Below are 18,161 nucleotides of genomic sequence, written 5' to 3' on the forward strand. Positions count from 1 at the left end.
CAGCCTGCACAGATGTGGTACCGGGCATGTACATCGAGACAGAGGGTGGTGGGTAGCCGTAGAGAGCCTCGAAAGGGGTCATTTGAATGGTGGAGTGATGGGTGGAATTAAACCACCATTCTGCCCAATGCAGCAAGTTACTCCAAGAGTGTGGTTTGTCAGCAACAAAGCAGCGAAGGTAGTGCTCCAATGAGCGATTAACAACCTCCGTTTGCCCGTCGGATTGGGGGTGGTAAGCAGATGTGTGGCAAAGCTTGGTACCTTGGAGTTTGAACAAAGCGGTCCAGAAATTGCTGAGGAAGATAGGGTCTCTATCCGAGACAATTGACCGTGGCATGCCATGTAGACGGAATACTTCCTTGAGGAACACCTCGGCAATGGTAGCAGCAGAGTATGGGTGTGTGATGGCAATAAAGTGGCTATACTTGGAGAGTCTGTCCACTACCACCAAGATGGAGTTTTTGTCGGAGGAATCCGGTAAGCCGTCGATGAAGTCGAGAGAGATGTCTAGCCATACATTGGCTGGGACCGGAAGGGGATTGAGTAAACCAGGGGGGTTGATTGTTTCGTAGGTTTGCCTTTGGCACTGATCACAGCAAGCTACAAATTGTTTGACTGCCTTGCGCATCCCAGGCCAACAAAAATTACGAGCTAACCTGAGGTAAGTCTTCAAATACCCTGAGTGACCGGCTTGGAGGGAAGAGTGAAACTCAGTGAGTAACTTGGCACGCCATTCAGAAGAGGTTGGAGCATAAACTTTGTTTTTGTATAGCAATCGGCCATGGAGCAAAGAATAATTCTTCTTTGTTGGTTTGCCTTGTTGAAGGGCGGAGATGATGCTCTGTGCCTCTTGATCCCGACGGCAGGCACTGTCAATGTGTGTAAGGCAGTCGAATATAGGGGGCACTAATGCTCAGTATTGGGTAGACCTCATGACGACGAGAGAGGAGATCAGGGACCGTATTCAATTTCCCAGGTTTGTAGTCAATAGTGAAATCATAGCCCAATAACTTTGCCATCCATTTTTCTTGTGAGGGGGTAGTAATCCGCTGATCCATCATGTGCTTCAATGTCTGATGGTCAGTTAGGATCTTGAAGTGTCTGCCCAAGATATAAGGGCGCCATTTTTCCACCGCGAAGAGGACGGCAAGCATTTCCCGATCATAGACGGAGAGGAGCTGATTCTTGGGTGACAGAGTTTTACTGAGGAAAGCAATGGGATGATGCTGCTGGGACAAGACTGCCCCAATACCAATGCCACTAGCATCTGCTGCGATAGTAAATGTCTTAGAAAAATCCGGCAAGGCGAGCACGGGTGCGGTAGTCATGGCATGTTTGAGCTGAAGGAAAGCATTTTCAGATGCCTAGGACCAGCTAAAGCCATCAGCTTTAAGCATGTCATTGAGTGGTCGTGCAATCAAGCTGAAGTTGCGGATGAAACGCCGATAATAACCGGCCAAACCAAGAAACCCACGCAAAGCCTTGAGAGATGTGGGCTTCGGCCAATCTAGCAGGCACTGGATTTTTGTTTGGTCCATGGAAACCCCCTGCCCAGAAATGGTGTGACCCAAATAATTGACTGAGGATTGACCAAATGTGCATTTAGAAAGCTTGACCTTCAATTTGTTGTCCTGCCAAATAGTAAATACCTCCGCAAGATGTGTAATATGGGACTCCAAGTCCGCACTATAGATCAATATGTCATCAAAGAAAACTAAAACAAATTTTCTCAACAAAGGTTTGAAAATATGATTCATAAGGGCTTGAAATGTAGAAGGGGCATTAGACAAACCAAAAGGCATTACGACGAACTCGTAATGTCCTTCATGCGTTCTAAAAGCGGTCTTGGCTATGTCCTCGGGGTGCATTCGGGTGCATTCGGATTTGGTGATACCCGGACCGTAGGTCCAATTTGGAGAAATATTGGGCACCATGGAGCTCATCCAACAATTCATCGACAATAGGAATAGGGAATCTATTCTTTACCGTTACCGCATTGAGTTGGCGGTAATCCACACAAAAACGCCATGTGCCCTCCTTCTTTTTGACCAAAAGTACCGGTGATGAGAACGGGCTAGTACTTGGCCGGATGATGCCTTGAGAAAGCATCTCACTCACTTGGGCCTCCAATTCATCTTTTTGGGAATGAGCATAACTGTATGGGCGTACATTGATGGGGTTTGTGCCCGTGAGCAAGGGAATTGTGTGATCGATGGGCCGCTGAGGAGGAAGTCCCGAGAAAGGAGTAAATAAATCCTGGAAACGATCCAATAGGGACTGGATGGCCTTAATAGGTGCTGACGAGGTAGGGTGAGGCCCAGTATCCATTGAAGGGAGCTCAAAGTGATCTGGAGGTAAAAGGTAAATTAACTCGGCCGGAGAAATCGAGGACAACTGTCTGGGGTGCGAAACGATACCCTGTAATACATGGCATCTGCCATTGGAGGTGAATACCATGAGTTTTTCTGAGAAATGCCACCCCACAAAGCCTAAGGAATCAAGCCAAGGAGCCCCTAAAAGCAAATCACAGCAGGCCACAGCTAATAGTAAGAAGGAGTCCCGGAAAGTATAGTCCTGAATTTGGATAGTGACATCGTTGACTAGGCCAGAAAGTGAAATGGAGTGGCCGGAGGCGGAAGTGAAATGGATAGGAGGGGTGCCAGCGATAGGAAGGTTCAGTCGCTGGGCGAACGAAGGATTAAGAAAGTTCATTGCGGACCCGCAGTCGACAAAGATGGTGATTGGGTTGCCATTGAGGGAGCCCTGGAAGCGCATCATCTCCCCGAATTTGGTGTGGGTAATGGAATTGAGAGGGTACCCAATTTCAGGGATCGGGTTGGGAGGTTCCTCCGGTGGCATGGAGTCGGTGGGTGGTGGGGAGTCCTCGATGCACGGAACGGGGCAGTCAAGGATGGCCAAGACTGGCTTTTTGCAAACATGAGTAGGGCTGTACGGCTCCTCACAATGAAAGCACAAATTACGTGCCCGGCGGTCGCGCTGCTCCATGGTGGACCACTGTCTAAAGGTACCTCTGTTTTGGGGTCGTTGTACAGAGGTTGCGGAGGAGGACAAGGCGGATGGAATATTTGGGTTGGTGGACTGTACCTTTGCGGGTGCTGAGCTGTGGCTGGGACCACCAATGGATCGTGTAGAGTGGGCCCACGGGGTAGGTTTGGGTGGGCGAGCAGCGCGTGCATCGTTAAGCTTGGCCTCAAACAGCCGTGCAAGGCGTTGAGCGGCATTCAGCGTTTGAGGCTCCAGAGCTTGGACATCATGGCGAATCTCATGACGAAGGCCTCCCAGAAAGATGGGTAAGAGGTCTGCATCCTTCCATTCTAGCGCCCTACACGCCAGCTTCGTGAACTCGGTGACGAACTCGTCGACAGAAGCGGTGTGTTGAATATGGGAGAGAGTGGATTTGAGGTCAGTGATGTTCCCAGCACCGTATTGTTCCAAAAAAGCTCGTACAAAGCATTCCCAAGAAGGGTTGGGGTGGCGCGACTCAAAGGCACTCATCCACATAGATGCGTCAGGGCCAAAGTGGGTGGCTATGGTGGCCACCTTTTCCGTCGGAGGAACTCTGTGAGAGCGCAAGTAGCGTTCGGCCATAGACAGCCAGCCCACCACGTCGGCTCCGGTGAAACGAGGTAAGTTCACCTTGGGAGGACGAAACTCCTGGGTATGGTGTGGTAGTGGTTGTGGTTGTGGGAAGTATAGAAACTGGTGTGGTGGGTAAGGAAACGAGTGTGGGGGATATGGGGGTGGAGGATATGGGTATGGAAACATCGGAGGTGGGTATGGGTAAGGGAAAGACCCTTCTGGGTAAAAAAATTGGGGCGGTTGGGTAGACGTGATAGTGGAGAACGAAGGGCCGCCGGATGGAAAGGGAGTGGAGGTGAATGAGTGGAGGTGGAAGTAGGTTGGGGTGGAGCTGAGCAACGTGGGGGTGAAACGGAGCCAGACCCAGAAGTGGGGACGGAGGAAAAAGAGCCGAAAGGAATTGGTGGGCTTGGGGAAGAAAGCGTGGCGGAAGAGGCAGTGGACGAAGTAGTTGGAGTGGCTGGGGTGGGGGAGGCAGCTGAGGAAGGGCCGGTGGTGGGTCGATGTAAAAGGGACTGAAGCACGGTGCCCTGCAAAGCAGCAAAGTGGTGGGTGAGAGAATTGATGGAGTGATGAAGGTCTTCATGCTGGGATTGCAGCTGCGCCATGGTGAGCATGGGTGGGGATGGAGAAGAAGAGGGTTGTGTAGCGGAGCTGTGGGGAGGTAATGGTGGAATGGAAGTGGTAGTCATGGGGATGGAGGGGGTTTGGGTCTGGTTGAACCGCAGGGTCATGGCTTTGATACCAAAATGATAAGAACAAGGAATTGTAGAAAAGAAAACAAAGGAAATTCAAGGGAAATTCATATTTTCATATCTGCCTCAGAATGGGAATTTCGTACAGCATATAACAATCTGGGACCAAGGTCCTTACAGCTGGAAGAAAACGACACCTGTCCATAGGACTTGAAGATATTTAGCTAATCCTATATGGGCTAGAAGGCATTGGATCAATATAAATGGGTTGAAGGCAATGGTTGCTATCAAAGATGCAGACGGGATGGTGGTACGGTCTGCTACTTGCGCTTGGGCTAGATGGAGGTTGGGCTTGGGCTTTGGCTCTTGGCCCAGTTTGTCTCTATTTTTATGTTATGTTGTTTGTTTTTTATTTTTAGTAATATGTGGCTTATTACCGGCAATAAAGTCTCTTCCATTATTTGGTAGGGCGACGTGGACTTTGTCCCGGTATGCACACTCAGTGTGTCTTGTCTGGCCTAGCGAGGCGGCGAACTATTTGCTTGATCAAATGGACGCAACATCCTAGTGGCAGGATGAAATTGAGTGCCGCTGGATTTTTTCCCGTGCGGCAACATAGTGGGAAAGCTGTACTATTTGTAATGATGCTTCTTCATTATTATAGAGTTATCTTTCCGGTATGTCACCGCTATGTCAAAGTAAATGGAGTAGCCATTCGTGCACTTTTTGCTAATTGGTGTTTGTTAGAATACATAGCTTTTGTGGAGAGTCCTGATATTATTTCAGGATGTTCTCTTTATGCTTATTGTAATATGGGATTCAGGCTCTATGTCCCCCCCTTGTATTCTTTAATTTCATTAATCAAGCCTTGAGGGCAGCCGCTCCAGCCCCATTTCAAAAAAATAAAGAATTTTATGATTTTACTTATCATTCAATTTAATATCAAATATTGAGATTAAAAAATATATATATATATACATATATATATATATATATACATATATATATATATATATATATATATATATATATATATATATATATATATATATATATATATAAAAGAGCTAGTGCGGCTGCCTTCAAGTCTTAATTAATGAAACTGCAGAATATAAAGAAGGGGGGCTGGGCCAACCTCTTGGCTCTCCCATCATTGGGTACCACTGAAAATCAATTGCTTCTGCTTCAAATCTAGGTTTGGTCCTCCATTTGCTTCAAGAGTCGGTAAACTACTCATAAAAATAAATCCATAAATCACATACATTTGACAGAAAGCTAGAACTCAAAATGTGATAAATGGCAAAAAATTTCAACCAGTTAGACGGCCGTCACTTAAGGAGGAGAATGCGATTGCGAGGGGCTCTGCTGTTTGTTTTCTATTTTTATTTCTCTGTTTTATTTTTTTTCTTTAATTTTATGTGATGGTAATACCGGATATTTGAAGATGAAATTTATTTGTAGGTAAAACTAAGGAGTTTGTAGGATGGCTGTTTCCAATTCAGCAATCTAATTTTCAATCACAGCAGGATCGATGACATTGGTGAACATGAGTATATAAAAAGAGCTGGTAACAACGTGGGAATAAGCCTCCTAGCTTGACTAGGTTCCAAATTCATTATTTAAAAAAAAAAAAAAAAAAAAGAGTAGGTAACATTTTTTTTGTTTTTTATCAAATTAGGGTGTCAGTCCATTAATAGGTAGAAAGAGGCAAACATTACAGTGATTACACAATAACTAGCCCTATGAAGGGCCTGACAGAATTGAGCTATTGCTAAGAGCCCTAATATGTACTAGAACCCTACGTAAAACTGACTTTGATAGCACCCAAAGAACAAGTAACCAAGTAATCATGACATAATCAGAAAAGGTACCGGACCAACAAATTCCCAACCCAACTTATTATGCCACTTTCGGGACCTCTCTACGCAGAGGGGGCTTCCCCAAGAGCACCTATAACCCTACTTAGAGAACAAAGGCAAAAAACTAAGATAAATTTCCCTAAGCACGTAAGCACTAAGCAGACCTAGCAAAAAAAAAAAAAAGGACTAAAGAGGCCCAAAACCAAATGGGGGTGGCCCAATCCAAGTCTAGCCAACACCACTCATCGCAAGTCCACACACATCGCCGCCGACATCGCAACTCACCTGCCACTGCCGCCACACCGCAAGAGACTACCACGCCGCCTTGACTCCACTCACCGAAGCCATCAGAGAAACCCCATGCAACAAGCCCAGAATCAGATCGTACGAATCTGGAAACCTCGCACACTAGGTCGCTGGCGTCTTTCTCGATGCTGCCTGCGCCGCCGCCTAATTAAGGCAGAGTTGGATCAAAACCGGCCTCGCTCCCACCGCCATGCAGTCACCATCTCTTGCTTCGGTGCCCCTAACCGTCCTTGCTACTGAGGAGCGTCGAACCAGAGATCGACACCGACCATCAAACCAATCGATCTCAAAGACCAAGGCTAGAAAGCAATACTCGTCCGACAACAACCCAAACAAACAAAGTGGCAGAGCCTACGCTGTCGTCGACCACCGTCGGACGAGAGCAATAACAAGCTTAGGCCCCGTTTGGGATTGCTTTTAATGTGTTTGGTAAATAAATAAAAAGCAGTTTTAATTGAAAGTTACAGGTCACTGACAGCAGATTTTAGAAGCAGCTTAGAGGTTGCTTTTAGAAGCTGCTGTGGATAAAAACACGCTCTGTAGTTGTTTTATGTACTGACAACACTTTTAAAAATATTATTTACCAAACACGAAACTGTTTTAATTCACAGCTGATTATTCTCGCAACACAGCAATAGCAGTTTTATTTAAAAGTCACAGCAATCTCAAACTAGCTCTTAGAACGCTCTCGCTGTGCTAGGTTTCGGGAGAGAGAGTTTTAGTCACTTAAAAAAAAGGCACTTATGGGTAGCTAGAGTAGGTAACATGAGTAGACGGATTCGTTGAAAAAAAATGGACTGAGCCTTTATCAGTTACTATATTCTCTCCCTACTTTTATTAATATTTAGACCTAATAATTGTTTCTGACTAAGACACGTGGATCATTTCCAACTTACTTCACCAAATTAGAGATTCCAACAGGATTAACTATCAACCCTGTAATAAATGCATAAGTAATAACGGCTCTGAGTAAAAAGTAGAAATTTTCCCCATTGACTTGACAAAGCAACTTAATTGGAATGACCGTAGCTTATAATAATCGTTTTCCTTGTTCAAATCTAGGCTTGAACCGTCATTGTCGCTGACTCACAATCATGAATTACTTATTTGGAGTTATTTCTCACTAACTTTTCCAAAGATTCCAGGTTTACCCATAAGAAGTTGGTAGATTTTGGAAAGGTTAGTTCGCTAGCTCATCATTCCCTCGTCATTGATTCCTGTACGTTTAATGGTAGTTTCCAGTCATTGTTCATCAAACGATTCATATATGTTTTTAACTTTTTTATTAGTTCATTTAAATTTAAGCCATTCAAGATATTTTTTTTATAATATCAAGTAATTAGAATTACAAATAGCTACCAACGTCATTTGGTGAATGATTATAGCTGAGTTTTAGCATTATATTGTCAATAATATTATTAATTTCACTCTCTAACTGCTGCCTATAAATTGACTGCCTCGTCCGGCTAGTGTCCTCACCACAGACCAATTAAACCAAACCAAACCAAGCGTAATCAGCAAATAACAAAGAAACATGGTTGGAGTCAGAGAATTCGAGGTGAGTACGAGGAAGCAAGAAGTGGTGGCCGCTGCACTGCCATTGCAAGAGCACTGGCTACCACTCTCCAACCTCGACTTGCTTCTTCCTCCGGTCGATGTGGGAGTGTTCTTCTGCTACAAGAACCACAGCAGCCCCTCTGCGGCCGAGGCCAGGGTCGGGGTTCTGAAGAAGGCCCTGGCCCAAGCCCTGGTGACATACTATGCCTTTTCGGGTGAGGTGGTGGCCAACTCTGTTGGGGAGCCTGAGATTCTGTGCAACAACCGTGGGGTTGATTTCGTTGAAGCTTTTGCAGACGTTGAGCTTAAAGAGCTCAACCTTTATAACCCTGATGAATCCATTGAAGGCAAATTGGTTCCCATCAAGAAGCATGGAATTCTAGCTGTCCAGGTTTACCTTGATTCCTGTTATCCCTCATTTCAACCTTCTAATTTTTTCTAGCTATCTATGGAATGTGTAGAATCTTGACCAGAAGTTGACCCATTTCCTTTAGCAAAAGCAGCCTAGCAACTAAAGGCCAAAAAACAGAGGAGGAGAAAGCAACTTTGTAGGAGTATAATACAAAGAGTATAATAACGCTAAAAGCCTAACTGACCAGATTATACTAGGGTGTTAATTACAATACAAAAAAATTAATGATAGTGTTCATACTGTGCTCAGTAATAGTCTTTTGCTTGGGAGTTGGGACTAATTTCTGCATTACAGTGAAGCTTTTAGGGTATACAAAATTAAAGATTTCCAGGTTCAAGGTGTACTACTTCAGACTCAGAGTTTGTTTTCGAAAAATAATTAAATGAGGACCTAAAGCCGACTTGATTTTGGACATATATAACACAATATTAACGCAAACAATCCTTAAAAAGCATGCTAAAATTGAAGTGTCGCTATCGCTATCCAAAAGTTATAATAATGTATTCATCTCAAGTTCTTATTGAAGGAATATCCTGATCAAATTTCTCTTGTTGAAATAATGTACAAATTTGCAGGCAACTGAGCTCAAGTGTGGAGGGATGGTGGTGGCATGCACATTCGACCATCGCATTGCAGATGCCTACTCAACCAACATGTTTCTCGTTTCATGGGCCAAGATGGCCAACTCAAAATCGCCACTCACTAAAGTCCCATCTTTCCGTCGTTCTTTGTTAAACCCTCGGCGTCCCGGTCAGATCCACCCTTCCCTAAATGACATGTACGTCCCCGTCACATCTCTGCCTCCTCCTCCTCCTCCTCCCAAAATGGAGATCAATGATCATGAGGACCACCTCGTCAGTCGCATATACTACGTCACAGCCGAGCAACTTATCAAACTCCAAGCACTCGCCAGCTCCAATGGTTGCAAAAGGTCCAAGCTGGAGTCCTTTTGTGCATTCTTGTGGAAAATGGTTGCCGGAAGCGAGACCAGCAATGATGTCAAAACATTATGCAAAATGGGGATTGTAGTTGACGGACGGTCTAGATTAGCCGATGAAAATGATTTAATGGCTAGTTACTTTGGCAATGTGTTGTCTATTCCATTCGGTGCTAAAAAAATACAAGAGCTCAAAGAAAAATCACTGAATTGGGTAGCTGATGAAGTTCATGAGTTTCTGGAATGTGCGGTGACGAAGGAACATTTTTTGGGACTGATAGACTGGGTGGAGGCTCACCGCCCGGTGCCAGGCTTGGCCAAAATATACTGCAATGGGAGCGAAGAGGGGCCCGCTTTTGTGGTATCCTCCGGGCAAAGATTTCCGCTTTCTAAGGTGGATTTCGGTTGGGGAGCACCGGTTTTCGGGTCATACCATTTTCCATGGGGAGGCAGTTCCGGGTATGTGATGCCGATGCCGAGTCCGGTCGGGAATGGTGACTGGGTCGTGTACATGCACATGTTGAAAGGGCAGTTGGAAGTGATAGAGAAGGAGGCTGGTCATGTGTTCAGGCCCTTGACTTTTGGTTATCTTATTTAGTTAAATTTTATTACTGGTATCTATTAATTAGCTAGGTAAAGTACCATCTATGTACCTAGCTAAATGTGCCATTATCAATCAGTACTCTTCACACTAGTTACCAGTATCGATCGTGTACGTATTTATGTATCTGGCTATTATATATGGCATTGTCAGTTCTCTTTGCAAATGTGTTTAGTACCAAAAATATTGATCTTGAGGACATATATTGCGCGCTCTTCAACTTCCAATCAATCATAGACTCGATCCAGTACGTTTCTATAGAGCTTTTAAGGCCTCGTTTGGTGTGGAAAGTAAGCATCCGGAAAGTTAAGTTGTTCATTTATTGTGTTTGGAATGCAAAAGGAAATGAAATACTTTCCTGAAGCAAAGAAAAATAGGGGGAAAATAGTTCATTCCATACTTCAACTGAATCACTTTCTCCCATATTTTCTTTGCATTTATTACTCACATCACATTGTTTTATTGCATTAATTTGTACTTTTTTAACAACTTTTTGGATAACTTTCCTTATATTATCAACCATCGGAATGAAAAGTTCTTCGGAAATTTCATTTATCATCCTATAGGAAAAATAAAGGAATTACTTTCCTTTCCGCATACCAAACGAGGCCTAAGTACACAAATGTGAGCACCATTATCAACTTAAGTCCAAATCCTTAGTTCGGTCCAGTGTCATCGTTATCGATGGCGAGTGCCGCGAGTCAGCATCGATCCAAATCCAGAGGATGGTGTAGGTATGGTTGTTCAGAGTTGAAATATATCACATTCTTAGTTCGCGAAAACCAAGTATATATATCAGGTTATTATCAATCACGTACAGTTCAATGATATGGATCGAAATGAACAGCTGAATTGGTACGTGAGGATGGTGTAGATATGGTTGTTCAGAGTTGAGATATATCACATTCTTAGTTCACGAAACCCAAGTATATCAGGTTATTATCAATCACGTACAATTCAATGATATGGATTGATAAGAACAGCTGAATTGGTACGCATATGCCTGCCATGGTTTCATGACCACCTGCTCCAAACGGATCAGAACTAGTTTGCTTCTTCTGTCAAGTTTATCATATGTTATTATCAACCCTAACTTGAGCTATATATATGGACTGAGGCTAGTGAGAGCATCTCCAATTAATGATGATGTCAAATTGATACATCAAAGTTGAATTTGACAACTCAAGTGATTTTGGAACCTTAGTTGTTTTTCATGCGCCAAATACTACCGTTATCTCTCCAGTACTTGAATTTTGACCTATGCAATGGAGCTGCTCTGATACAGTAAAGTCTGCAGAACGTCCACCGTTCAGTACAATTGATTGAGCTGTTGTCGAAAGAAATACAAGAGCCTTTTATTTTGAGGCCGCAGCCAGCTGAAGACCTAATCAACAAGAGTGAATGAAGAAATAGTTGAGTTAATTAATTGATACGGCTATACCGCTATTGGTCTTGTTTTTCTCTATTATTTCTTGATTGAATTCTCTCTCGATCAGATATATATATATATATCTATCTCATGAGTAACATAGAATCTGGATTAACGTGTTTCGTAACGTAGTGGAAATATATGAGAGCCCCATATGAGAGGTGTACGTGCAAAATTAATTAGTTAGGCTTTCAATTAATGAAGAGGAGCATAGATTTTGCAAGAGACTTAACCACCATCCCTTTTATTAGTGTGTTAGCTGTACTCAACAGTTTGACTTAATTGTAAGAAGTACAAAGTGGGTCACCTTAGTTCATACTTTTTAATTTCCCAGTTTATGTGACTGATGACAGGCAATAAGATAAATGGGACTGGGATCGCTTGCTTGGGCACAAGTGGATCACCTATAATGAAACTAACCCTTCCTAATATATTTCCACATATGGTTACGTAGTTGGTATGGCATCTAACATTTGAAAGACCTACCCCATAGATAAAGTTACCTCTAGTACCAAACCCACAATTTACAATTCATCCCATTTTGTTAGAGAAATGAACAAATAAAGAAACGGTCTATATATAGCTCGATTATATGTAAGTTGTGAGGGTTTGGTTTGCTTGTGGGTGAGGGAAGCCAGCGACTAGAGATTAAGGAGTAATAAAGATATTACATAGATCAGCTTAACAACTCCAGGACATATATTACACGACTTTAAAAATTTGTGATTATAGTTCTTAGCTAAGGTAGGTCAAGGTCAGTTGAGGACTATACTAAGAGAAATATATAAATATAAATAAATAAATAAATAAATATATATATATATATATATATATGATTATAGTTCTCTCTCTCTCAACTCTATCTCAGACTCTCTCTCTCATTGGGGGGCAATAATATGGTTACTGGGTATTATTATGGGACAATAAATTCAGACGCCGGATTCCGGTGACTGGTTGCCGGAGTCCGCGGCCGGCCACCGGTCATCGGAGTCCGGCAAGGTCTCCGATGACTTATCTCTCTGAGTGACAAAGAAGGAGAGGGCAAAAATGTCCCAAAAATAAATAAAAAGGAATAAAAAAATAATTAATTGGGTATTATGGAAATGATCTCTTAGAGTGTTTGGGTAAATGAGCAATCTCTTAGAGTGTTTGGGTAAGTGTGCAATTTTTATCCCAAAATTGTGTAAATGGTCATTATCCCTAAAAAGTTTAGACACCGTTAGTTTTATATGCTTCTTACAACTTTGGCAGAGTATTTTATCTTATTAAATTCATGCATGGTACGAAAGATTTTCAAATTGTCCTCCATTCCTAGTAAATACTAATAATTAGTTGGATGATTTGCCTTCTGGTCTTTATCTACAATTATATTAATCCCCCCCTCCCCACGGTTTTAGGAGAAATTTTTTCATGCTACTGTCACACTAAATGGCTTGTGTGACGCTTCACTTTGAAAACTGAGTTCTGTAAAATATCATTTGGGTTGACGATCCAGTTCCCTTCAATCTTTCTGCGGAGTCCTTATTCCTTCGAGCAACTTTTCTCCCATCTCCACTGGTATCTACCTCCCAGCGAAACCACCACACTGAAATTCATGAGGTATTAAAAAAAAAAAAAAAAAAACCCAATCATATATCCATAAGATGTGAATCTCTTATCTGAATCAATTTTGATAATGAGAAGATGGGTATGTGCATGGAAGAAGACATATGTTGGGTGGATCAATGCAACGTGGTGGGCATCTAATGTAACCTAGAAGTCTACAAACCCAGATGAATAAATCCACATTCATATATTGAATCTCGTACAAACTCAGAAGTATACAAACCCAGGATTGAGCATTCTCTCTTCTCTCTTCTCAGTTGGATATTTACCCAGAAGTCTACTAACCCAGATGAATGAATAATTCCAATAAAACATTGAGCTTAAGTAGGATATTGTTGAAATTATCCCAAATATTGATTATATCGAGTAGATGACTCCAATTTAATCAGGGCTGTTAAACTCAGAGTAGCGAAACTGGTAATTAGAATAACTTTCTATTATGTAGGCATATTTGCAAGTGTTAAAAACTTCGATTATTTATATACCTGAAATGGTTTTGGGGAGAAGTAAACATGCAAATTAACCCATGAAGAATTTGACAGTTTAGCATTGAGGTTTTTATTGACCAAGAAAAAAAAAAAAAAGCATTGAGGTTTTAATAATTTGACCAAGAAACTGAGAATTCATTTTTTTTTTTTTTTTTTTTGAGTAAAATGAGGTCATCCCTTTATTGAGAATTAGCAGAACTACAAAGCATTAGAATCAGCTGCTACAGCAGCCAGCAAAAAACTAGGTGGAGAAACAAAAACCAGCTCTTGCTGCAGAGACTTGGCATGATCTGCTAGTAGGTGAGCAACCTTATTGGCTTCCCTACCTATATGACTAATCTTCACATTTGGAAAAGAGAGCAATCTCTCCCCAATATCGTTATAAATTATTCCCAGCAAAGAAGTATTTGAAATGGAGTTAACTGAAACCTGTTGTTGCACCAGCTTCGAATCGGTCTCTATCAACACAGGCATCATGTGATGATCTAAAACAAAGCTCACTGCAGCTTGACATGCTAAGGCCTCGGCATGTTCAGCTGAGAGCAGATTTTGAAGAGGTCGTGCCCCTCCAGCAATAAAGGAACCAGTCGAGTCCCGAATTACAAACCCAATACCTCCCTTCCTTGAAGCAGCGTGAAAAGAACCATCTAGGTTGAGTTTTAGAACCCCCAGAGGAGGACACATCCACTCCATGTCTCTGGTCCTTCTACTAGTACTCCCTGTCTTCCCATTATGGAAGCGAAATTCAGCTAGTCTTGTACTAGCACGCAAAGCCACATCACTAGCCTGAGATGACTTCTGATCCCAAACTCTGTTGTTTCTCTCCTTCCAGATGCTCCATAACAGATACATTAGGTCCTCAAAGGCCTGTTTCGGAAGATGCTTAGCACAAAAACTAAGCCACCCAACTACATCCATACTGTCCGTTTGCATATCCAAGCCAATTTGACTCACTCTTCTATTAGATTGCAACACTTGCTTAGTAAACAAGCAATTACGACTTAAATGAAGAGTAGTCTCAATCTCCCCATCACATAACACACAAACTTGGGACTCCAACACCACATGTTTAGAAGCAAGACGCTCCAAAGATGGAAGAACATTGTTACACACTCGCCAGATATGCAGCTTAGCCGTAGTTGGTACTGTCCCCTTCCAAATCTTCTTCCAAAACTCACCAGGAACATGTAATGTATTAGGTCTTCTAGAAGAAGATTGCACAAAGGAATGTCGATAGGCAGTCTTGACAGAGAAGGTCCCATCACCTTCCATCCTCCAAACACATCTATCCTCAACATCCCTAGTACTTAAGGGAATTCTTAAGATAGCCTCAGCCTCTTCTATAGAGAACAAGTCTCTAATTAACACCTCATTCCAGTAGGACAAGTCAAGGATTAAGTCACTGACCTTTAGCGAAGTATTCACCACAGGAGCTAATACAACCGGTGTGTAATTGGGAATCCCTGGCACCCACTGGTCCAACCATGCCCTCACTTGCACACCATTCCCTATCTGCCAGTAAGAGCCTTGAAGAATTAAATCCCTTGCAGCAGCAATACTCCTCCATGAATATGAAGGACAAGCATGAGTTGTTGCTGTCCAAAAAGTGCCTGAAGGATAATATTTAGCCCCATAAATTCGAGCAATCAAAGAATGAGGGTCAGAAATAACTCTCCAAGCCTGCTTTGCTAGCATCGCCAAATTAAATTCAGTAAGGCTGCGAAACCCCAACCCACCTTCTTCCTTCGGATTACACAAAAATTCCTAAGACTTCCAATGGATTTTCCTTTTGTCTAAAGTGCTTCCCCTCCAGAATCTTGCACGCATTTGTTCCAAATCTTCACAGAAACATTTCGTAAGTTGGAAAACACTCATGGCATACGTTGGTAAAGCTTGAGCAACCACTCTAATGAGAATATCCTTCCCCGCCCCACTTAATAATTTACCTTGCCAATTCATCAGTTTCTTGGCTAGGTTCTCTTTAATGTATTGAAAAGTTGCAGTCTTTTTCCGGCCTACATAAGTTGGTAATCCCAGGTACTTCTCGTGAGACTCCACTACCTCCATGCCTAGTAGACTAGCAACCTCTTCTTGCACAAATACAGAGACATTCTTGCTGAAAACAATTGAGCTTTTATTGAAGTTCACCAATTGCCCTGAAGCCCTCCCATATATTTCAAGCACCTCATGTATCTGATAGCAATCCTCCAGAGTAGCATTGGCATACAACATACTGTCATCCGCAAAAAGAAGATGGTTAACAACAGGAACATCATTACAAATCTCAATCCCAGGTAGTAAACCCAGTCGTTGTTTCTGTTGCAATAACGCAGAAAATCCCTCAGCACCAATGAGAAACAAGTAAGGAGATAAGGGATCTCCTTGTCGCAATCCCCGTGAAGGAGTCACAAGATCGACCTCGTGGTTTACCACGTACTAAGAATGAATATCTCACAGTAGTAACACATAACATAACCATGTCAATCCATCTCTTAGCAAATCCAAAGCGTTCCATTACCTTACGGAGAAACACCCATTCCATACGGTCATAGGCTTTACTGAGGTCTAGCTTCAATGCCATGAAACCCTCTGACCCTTCCCTCTTATTATGTATAAAGTGAGCCATCTCATTTGCTACAAGGATATTATCAGTAATTAATCTCCCTGGAACAAATGCACTCTGAAAAGGTGAGATCACAGAAGGTAAAAAAAAGTTTCAGTCTATTTGCAATGGCTTTCGAGCAAAGCTTGTAAATGACATTGCATAACGCAATAGGTCTGAGATCCGACATGTGCTCCGGATTGTTCACCTTGGGTATGAGGCATATATGTGTAAAATTAATTTGCTTCAAAAACTGACCAGTATGAAGGAAAGATTGGACTGCTTCAACTACATCTTCACCAATTGTCTCCCAATAATGTTGGAAGAAAATAGGAGGCATCCCATCCGGTCCGGGTGATTTGGTGGGATACATTTGAAATAGGGCACATTTTATTTCCTCCCCAGTATATGGTAAACATAACTGCGCATTCATCTCCGTAGACACACGAGGTTGTATGGCAGCAAGAGTGGTCTCCATGGCCTCAAAATCCAACTCCGAAGCTGTGAACATTTTGGTAAAATATGAAGAGACTACCCTTTCTAATCTGGCATCATCCTCACACCACGTACCCTCTTCATCATATAAACCCTGAATCAAATTTTTCCTCCTCCTATTGGAAGCTTTTCGATGGAAGAAACTTGTGTTGCGATCTCCCTCCTTCAGCCATTGAACCTTTGACCGTTGTCGCCAGAAAATTTCCTCCTGAGATAGCAAACTCTGTAACCTACTCATTAGGGTTTGCTTCTCAAGTTGCACTGCATCAGTTGACTGACCATCCATAAGCTCCTCAAGCCGAGCTCTAATTCCCAACATGGATTGCTGCCGAGCTCGAAAACTATCTTTTTGCCATTTGTCCAGTACCATTCTCGTATGAGCAATCTTCTGGGTGACCACAAACATGGGAACTCCCATAACATCAGTTGCCCAAGCTTCCTTAACCAACGCATCACAGTTCGGATGTTGGAGCCAAAAAGCTTCAAACTTGAACCTATGAATTCGTTGACGATTTGGAATTGGAACTGTACTTGCCTGCAGCAATATGGGTATATGATCAGAGTCACTGGGAGCAAGATGAATAACCTTCGCATATCCAATTAAAGATATCAAACCAAGAAGGTGTGCAGACTGCACGATCTAGCCTCAACTTTGTCTCAGAATTCCACCACGTTGACTTGGTACCCTGAAACCCTAGGTCCAGTAGATCCCCGTGCCCCAAGGCCTCATGAAAGCCTCTCATTTGACGTTCTGATCTGAGCGGACCATCAATCTTCTCACCACTATTTAAGAATTCGTTAAAATCTCCTATTACCACCCAAGGAAGGGAATCCAGATCAGCCAAATCCTTCAACAACTGCCATGACCTATCTCTTTCCACCGTCCTGGCATAGCCATAGAAACCTGTGAGTCTCTAGGACGGCATGCCTGGGCTACCAACTACTACTGCATCCATATGGTGAGCAGACGTTGTCCCCATCCTTATATTCACATCGTCATTCCAGAATAGCCCTAGGCCACCAGATTGACCATCACTTAACACAGCCTCCGAGTGTACAAACCCTAATGCCCTATGCAGCGCTTGGAAAGCCCCTTGTGTGCTTATCTTTGTCTCACATAAGAAAACGATTTGAGGCCGATTCTGAGAGATCAAGTCTTTCAGAGCCCTAGTTGTGGTGTCATTGCATATGCCTCTGCAATTCCAACTCAAGATGTCCAAATCCATGGTCGATCGTAGCTTGCTTTCTAAAACTTAGAAAGTAACCCTAGTGCGAGAGCAACTAGGTCGAAAATAGCTTGTATTTCTTAAAATATGACATAAATTAATAACAATGATGATAAAAATTACTGACACTGTAAATGTGAAGTCATGATGAATGAAGAAAAAATTATACCTCTTATTCCATTAGGTTGTATTTAAGAAACTGAGAATTCATTAAATGCTCTCATTCCTAACAAGTCTTTTTCGTATTAACAATACATCGAACTAGTTAAGAGATATATCATCTTTGTAGTCAACATTGTCCCGGGGGGCGCTCTTTGCTGGGTTTCATTCGTTGCTACATAACCATAAC

The 18,161-nt window shown here is 42.6% G+C and overlaps 2 protein-coding genes across 2 annotated transcripts; one reads left to right on the forward strand and one right to left on the reverse strand.

Moving 5' to 3' along the window:
* The first annotated feature begins 7,911 nt into the window (after positions 1-7,911).
* On the forward strand, positions 7,912-10,133 carry LOC133742236 (coniferyl alcohol acyltransferase). Its single transcript, XM_062169915.1, has 2 exons — positions 7,912-8,408; positions 9,005-10,133. Exons 1-2 carry the CDS (start codon positions 7,995-7,997, stop codon positions 9,962-9,964), a joined length of 1,374 nt encoding a protein of 457 aa, XP_062025899.1. The 5' UTR covers positions 7,912-7,994; the 3' UTR covers positions 9,965-10,133.
* Positions 10,134-15,253: 5,120 nt separating this feature from the next.
* LOC133731044 (uncharacterized) lies at positions 15,254-17,812 on the reverse strand. The gene is made up of 5 exons (XM_062158520.1): positions 17,556-17,812; positions 17,219-17,471; positions 16,350-17,121; positions 16,008-16,153; positions 15,254-15,925 (listed from the first exon to the last, which is right to left on the reverse strand). The coding sequence occupies exons 1-5, from the start codon at positions 17,810-17,812 to the stop codon at positions 15,254-15,256; spliced, it is 2,100 nt and encodes a 699-aa protein (XP_062014504.1).
* Between the last annotated feature and the right edge of the window lie 349 nt (positions 17,813-18,161).

Source organism: Rosa rugosa, chromosome 1 (genome assembly GCF_958449725.1).
Source record: "Rosa rugosa chromosome 1, drRosRugo1.1, whole genome shotgun sequence".
Lineage (NCBI taxonomy): Eukaryota > Viridiplantae > Streptophyta > Magnoliopsida > Rosales > Rosaceae > Rosa > Rosa rugosa.

What these genes read in the sequence shown, in the direction of transcription:
- LOC133742236 (XM_062169915.1), top strand. Translation starts at nt 7,995, where the DNA reads ATGGTTGGAGTCAGAGAATTCGAGGTGAGTACGAGGAAGCAAGAAGTG. An exon ending in ATGGAATTCTAGCTGTCCAG is followed by an intron (nt 8,409 to 9,004) that starts GTTTACCTTGAT and finishes ACAAATTTGCAG; the next exon opens with GCAACTGAGCTCAAGTGTGG.
- LOC133731044 (XM_062158520.1), bottom strand. Translation starts at nt 17,812, where the DNA reads ATGGATTTGGACATCTTGAGTTGGAATTGCAGAGGCATATGCAATGAC. An exon ending in AATATAAGGATGGGGACAAC is followed by an intron (nt 17,472 to 17,555) that starts GTCTGCTCACCA and finishes TGGCTATGCCAG; the next exon opens with GACGGTGGAAAGAGATAGGT. An exon ending in CCAATCTTTCCTTCATACTG is followed by an intron (nt 16,154 to 16,349) that starts GTCAGTTTTTGA and finishes CATTTGTTCCAG; the next exon opens with GGAGATTAATTACTGATAAT.